Source organism: Penaeus japonicus, unplaced genomic scaffold, assembly GCF_977035675.1.
Source record: "Penaeus japonicus unplaced genomic scaffold, GWHDUDI00000001_assembly GWHDUDI00000038, whole genome shotgun sequence".
Taxonomy (NCBI): Eukaryota; Metazoa; Arthropoda; class Malacostraca; order Decapoda; family Penaeidae; genus Penaeus; species Penaeus japonicus.
The window spans coordinates 2,330,950-2,337,395 of record NW_028234440.1 but is presented as its reverse complement, the minus strand read 5'-3'; the positions used below and the strand labels follow the sequence as shown (position 1 = coordinate 2,337,395).

Genomic DNA, 6,446 nt, shown 5'->3' with positions numbered 1-6,446 from the left:
AGAGAGATTGAGAGTAATAATGAGAGAGGGAGAGGGGGAGAGGGGGAGAGGGAGGGAGAGGGAGAGGGAGAGGGAGAGGGAGAGGGAGAGGGAGAGGGAGAGGGAGGGGGAGGGGGAGAGGGAGAGGAGAGAGAGGAGAGAGAGGAAGAGAGAGAGAAAGAGAGAGAGAGAGAGAGAGAGAGAGAGGGAAGAGAGAGCGAGAGAGAGAGAGATGCCTCAGAGGAGAGAGAGAGAGGGAGGAGAGTAGAGTGTGGAGACGAAGATGAGGTGGAGTGGGAGTGAGAGGAGGAGAGAGAGAGAAAGGCGTTTTGGTGTTTCTTTTATACACTCACCTAAGCCTATTTAGGCTACCAATAAAAATCTGGACATAAAACTTCTATACATTAGAGAAATAAAACAAAACAACATTACATACATATATACAAAGATAAACTAATGACATACTATTCAGAACTATTCAGAAATCATATATGACCTTTCTGCTACTGCTACCACTCATAAATAAACACTAATATCTATAAAATTATAATAGCACCTATAATAAATATAAAAATAAACTGTGATTAGTTTCCTGAGGTTAATGGTAATGAAGAAAAGAAGTTGTGGTGTTCGACAGGAAGAAAGCGTTGACAAGAATTTGGATCAACGCGAGATTGTAAAAATTTTTGAGAAACGGTACATGAAATCAGCATGAACATTTTGATAATGAAATACCTGTAATATAAAATGAATACCAGTAATGTATACATGTGGTAGTCTTTGCTTCAAAGCCTCAAACGTGAGAACTTTGGAACTACCGTACGAATATCTGGATACTATCGCAATCATGAAACACAAGATTAAAACTAATATCTATGACACCTGGTATGACTATTCTGAAACAATCTCGTTCAAGAACAATAGTAACAATATCTGAGTCACAACAAGTCACGTCCAACACATGCATGAACTGCGACTGGATTTGAATGGAAACAATATGGTAAAAAAACAACCTAATACACAGGCCATAAAAGGCTTTGCTGCTGATACCAGTCCTTCGCGCGGTCGAGAGGGTTCTTGCTTTTGACGAGCGCACGGACAACCTCCTGTATCTTGGCTTCATTCTTGCGGAGGTAGAGAGACGTGTCTTCCATCATCATGGCTAATCGGTCGGCCCCAATCTCGTCCAGGCCGATTTCGTCACTGAGGTATGGATTGAAACGGAAGTACACGTTGCCTGGCAGGAGGTCGTGCATGGTTGTGTGGACACCTGCAGTGGGATAAATATATTCCTTGTGTTGAAAAACAGATAGCTTGATTGGTTACTAAATTAGACAATAATAGATACAAAAAGAAAAAAGAAAAAAGAAGAGAGAACTATTTAAATATTCATACTAAGACAACATCCAAAATGCTGTACTCATACATGTACATGTTTATCTGCTTTTACACTGTTATTCACTATCTAAACTAATTTCCCAAATTCCTCCCTTCCCCGCAAACTGCTACATGGTAGGAAAATACATATGGTCAACAGTACAGAATATGAGGAGGAGGAGGAGGAGGAGGAGGAGGAGGAGGAGGAGGAGGCAGAGGAGGAAGGTAGAAAGAGAAGCAGAAGAGGAGAATAATGATAATAAGAATAGAGCAAAGAAAAAAGAGATAACTGAGAAGAAAAGAAGAAGACAAAGATAAAGAGGCAGAAAACCCCTTAAGACATAGATGACTAACAAGGAGTGACACAGGATGATGCAGTAGGAGAAGGAGATAGAAAACAAATATGTTCCCAATGAGAAGAACACGACAAAACATCAGGACGTAATAACAACCAACAAAAGAAAAGAAAGGAAAAGAATAAAAAAATAAAATAAAATCTCAGAAGAAAATGAGAGAGAAAAAAAAAAGAATGACGACTCTCCCTCTTCTCACCTTCTGTGTCGGTGGCGCTGTTGAGGATTGTGCGTATTCTTGTGCCCCAGTTGATGGAAGACTCGCTGGTGGTGGCAATGGGCTCGTGACGGCCGGTGCCAACAGAGAGCACGCACTGCAGGTTGGCTTCAGGCCAGAGTTGCTTTGCTTCGTGGAGTGCAATCGCAGTGGGGTTGTTGACGAACAAGCCTCCATCCTGTTTGGGATAGGATGGGGGTTACTATTGTTATTTTTTTCTTCTTCTGTTTAATTTACATAGCTGGGAGAAAATGAATTTACATCGCTGGAGAAATGAGAGAATGAGAGAGATTGAGAGGAGATTGAGAGAGAGAGAGAGAGAGGGAGAGAGAAAAGAGAGAGAGAGAAAAGAGAGAGAGAGGGAGAGAGAAGAGAGAGAGAGAAAGAGAAAAGAGAGAGAGAGGGGAGAGAAGGGAGAGAGAGGAGAGAGAGAAGAGAGAGAGATAGAGTAGAAGAGAGAGAGGAGAAGAGAAAGAGAGAAAAGAGAGAGAGAGAGAGAGAGAGAGAGAGAGAGAGAGAGAGAGAGAGAGAAAGAGAGAGAAAGAGAGGAGAGAGAGAGAGAGAGAGAGAGAGAGAGAGAGAGAGAGAGAGAGAGAGAGAGAGAGAGAGAGAGAGAGAGAGAAGAGAGAGAGAAAGAGAGAGAAAGAAATTGATTTACCATAAAGGTAAGACTTGAAATATATTGATACCTAATCAAGCATTGATTTCATACATGTTTAGTTTAAAGATATTTCCTCTGGTTTCTTACTTGTGGCTTATTCAGTTCCAGACCAAATAATCAAATAACAATAATGATTAATTCATAGAACTGTAAGGGTACAATCCAATACATGCATTATCAATCTATCAATCTCCTGTCCTTTCTAAGAAAAAAAACAAAACAAAACAAAACAGAAACTCTTACTTTTCAAAATCTGAACCTTTATGAATGCCTGATAACTTGTCTTACATATTCCAGAGCCCCCCCCACCCCCTCAAAAAAAAACAAAAAAAAAAAACACTATCAAGTAAGTCAAAGAAACAAAAATATATGAAATCGTTTCCCAATCTATTCCCCACCACCTTCAAACTCACCAGCAGAATGAGATCCCCGACCCTATACTCGGAGAAATACCCTGGTGCGGCAGCCGACGCCCTCACGGCTTCCCAAAGCTTCGGCAGGGAGCTCCCCTGATAGTGGCCAGTAACCCTGTACGGCAGGTTGTAGTTGCGGAAGAGGTGGGCCTGGATTCTATTCGTGTTGGCTGAAGTAGCGACTAGACATATCTGTCGTGTGAAACGGGGACGTGGTGGTCAAAAATAAAATAATGTTTGCTCGTTGGAGAAAGATTTGGTTTGACAGTTTTTTTTTTTTTTTTTTTTTTTTATTTTATAATCTATATCTTATATTAATATTTTTATTTTATATATATATAATATTATATTTTGAGTCTTCTGCGTACATGTAATTCACATCAAGATAGGAGATCAAGAATGAAGTAAAGATTATTGTCTCTTGGTGATTCATTCCTACTGGTCAACATAAGCAATAAATGGAATAATATCAAATTAATCAACTGTAAAAATATCTCATTGGAGTGTTTTCTATTTCCCAACTTAAACAACTCTAAAATAAAACATATATCACAGAACGCAAAATCTAAACATGTCTCAAATCCCATACCTTAGGAGTGTCCACATTTCTTGCCGTCTCAATAAGTGACATCTCTCCCATATTTTCCTTGAGGATCTCTGTCCAGGCATCAGAGTCGTAATACGAGTTTTTCATGAAGAGACCTGTGGCCCCCTTAAAGGTAGTCTGAGTGAAGATCTGGGTGCTTAGCCTGCGATACAACTTTTCGCAGTCGTCCAAGGAGGAGCGGTGCGCCCCTGTGGCAAGGAGATGGGAATATTAACATTATCATAAAAAGGTCAGTGCATATATACACAGAATCTTTAGAATGGTTCGCAGGAGCTTCTTAGGTAAAGCATCACCACTGGCTACCTAATCAGCATCTCTTATATACCATCTTATCTAGTTAATACCATGGATTCTCTATGAAAGATGAGAGGAATACATCTATCAAAATATACCTCAATGACCAACTAAACTTATTTATTCCCATGCGCCACCGACATACCTATTAAAACTGCTAAGATCGCTCCCGTTGACACACCGCACACGTAATCGAACATTTCATGAATTGGCTGACCGGCTTCCTCTTCGATTTTCTTCAGTATTTCCAAAGCAACCAAACCTCTGGAAATGTTAGATATTGCTATATAGCAACAGGTATATAAGTACAATTTCAAAAAAGAAAGAAAAAAAAAAAAAATTGAATAATTTGGGTTTATCAGTAACAATTTTCATAATAATGATACTATCTAAAATACTAATAAAAACACTACTAGTAATAATAATACTAATACTAATAATAATAATGACAATCATATGAAAATTATGAAATTCAAGTGTTATCATCCACCTTAATAATCACCTTCTTACACACACAGAGAGAGAGAGAGAGAGAGACTCACCTTACACCACCGCCATCAATTGTCAAGAGCCGAATGCCATGCCCTTTGACAGGAAAGGTGTGTCCGAGCAATGCCAAGGCTTCTCGTGCTTCATATTCCACGTAGCGGTCATTCGTTTTGGCCAACATCCGAAGCAGCCGCCTTATGCCACCCGTCTATGGAAGACCAAGAAAGTATCAGTAAAACACATTTTGGAAACTCACATGTCTTTGTAAATCAATGATCTTGCATGATTAGGAAGTGTGAAATTCTGACGGTTACTTCATAAAACAATGACAACTTCTACAGAAAATTTGCTAAACTAGGATATGATCTAGCAACTGACTAACATACACAAAATTTATATGTGAAACTGCTTATCTATGTCTCAATTACTTCCTTTGATGTCTGTTTTCAACTGTCAAAATTCATCACTAAATTCATAAAAAACACCAAGATCACTAAAATCCTTCTAGATAATACATTCACATCTTATGTTATGAAGAACAACAAAAATTCTGCACCAAAACAGGACGGACCTTGACAGCAACCCCTTTGGCATCAGGGTGTTGCCTGAGGTGAACGCAGAGGTCTTCCAGTTTCCGCAGCCTCCCGCCCTCCGTCAAATGGTCTCCGAGAGCCCGTACCAGATATCTCGTCCTCGCATCAATGCTGGCCTGTGGAGTGAATTTGTTTGTAATATGATGTTTAATTGCACAACAGCAAACATATGTTCTGTTATTGACACTGACTTTGCTCAAAGGGAAATCTTCTGGGGAAAAATTCTCTTTTTTTGTGTTTGCTCTCAATAGATCTAGTTCTTAAAAAATGAGGGGAAGCTATTTCTTTTGCCTTTCTACTATCTACTCTTAGTCAAGATGAAAAAATGAAGAATGATTCAAATCCTACGAAAGAGTTTATTCAAATCCGCTAAAGTCTCTTGATCACTAGAGACAAATAAACAAATAATATGAATATAAGGTAAGTATGAAATGTTATGTTCAGGTAAAAAATAAAGAACAACAAAAATAAACAAAATAAAGGTATACTGACCTTCGAAATCTTATCTTTCTTCACTCTCCACTTCGGTAAATTCTTTTCACTGCTTTGCGATTCGTCACCCTTCGAGAAATTCAGCTTCACTTGTGAGAAATAGAGTGGAATGTAGGCATTCACTGTCTTAATAGCCTTTTGGAACTCGGTTTGTGTCTCAGTTGCAGTTTCTGTATAAGTAAAAAGTAAACATATAAATTTACATGAACATTAAGAAAATCCTTCACGCACAAAATGAAAAGCATATTCAATTAAAGATAAAAAAAAGGAAAGATAAAAAAGAAAGACTATCTCACCACTAGGTTTAGCCACAACCGTGATTTTCTTGACTTCTGAATCGCCTTCGGACTTCTGCTCCTGCGTGTTAGAGAAGGCCTGGAAGGGGTTACGGACGATCTCCGGGAGCTCCTTCTGTATCGTCCCCAGGGAGGGCGAGGTGCGCGTGATGTAGTCGCGAAGCATAGTCATCAGACGCCATTGAGTCACGCTGCTTCCACCCGACGCCATTTCCGTTCCCCTCTGAAGAAGAAATACCATAAGTTTAACTCATTGGTCAGGTTTAAATAAAATATGTATGCAGTAGGATGGCCATTGTCTGGCATGGTGCCATCCGTGTCTACAACCGACTCTACCTTGGCAGCAAAACATGCTATCTGCTGCTAATGGGATAATGTGCAAAGACTAATACATATAATGGGAAAAATATATGGCACATCATTTATCAAGATGGTAGATTTCTATTCTAGTGGATCCATCAACTGATTGTCCTTATCAGAACAATAAATAAAGAACAGCAGGATTACAATCACTTGCTTTGAGAACAAGTAAGTTACGATTCCTTGAAAAAAAATACCTGTGATTCTCTTAAAGAACAAAATATCAAGTTATATTTGAATATCCAAAACCTACCTACCTACTTACAAGAAACTAAGAGCAGACACAAAAGATATGAATTCACACAAAACTGAAAT

General features: G+C 39.1%; 1 protein-coding gene across 1 annotated transcript in view; it reads right to left on the bottom strand.

Moving 5' to 3' along the window:
• Positions 1 to 276: 276 nt before the first annotated feature.
• LOC122253999 (calcium-independent phospholipase A2-gamma) overlaps positions 277 to 6,446 on the bottom strand; it is a 12,277-nt gene continuing 6,107 nt past the window's right edge. The window contains exons 2-10 of the mRNA XM_043017446.2: positions 5,772 to 5,994; positions 5,476 to 5,645; positions 4,962 to 5,099; positions 4,444 to 4,598; positions 4,047 to 4,165; positions 3,590 to 3,795; positions 3,001 to 3,192; positions 1,909 to 2,104; positions 277 to 1,249 (exon numbers count right to left, since the gene is read on the bottom strand). Coding sequence (XP_042873380.1) covers positions 993 to 1,249; positions 1,909 to 2,104; positions 3,001 to 3,192; positions 3,590 to 3,795; positions 4,047 to 4,165; positions 4,444 to 4,598; positions 4,962 to 5,099; positions 5,476 to 5,645; positions 5,772 to 5,982 — 1,644 coding nt within the window. The 5' untranslated portion in view covers positions 5,983 to 5,994 and the 3' untranslated portion in view covers positions 277 to 992. The remainder of the gene's footprint in view (positions 1,250 to 1,908; positions 2,105 to 3,000; positions 3,193 to 3,589; positions 3,796 to 4,046; positions 4,166 to 4,443; positions 4,599 to 4,961; positions 5,100 to 5,475; positions 5,646 to 5,771; positions 5,995 to 6,446) is intronic.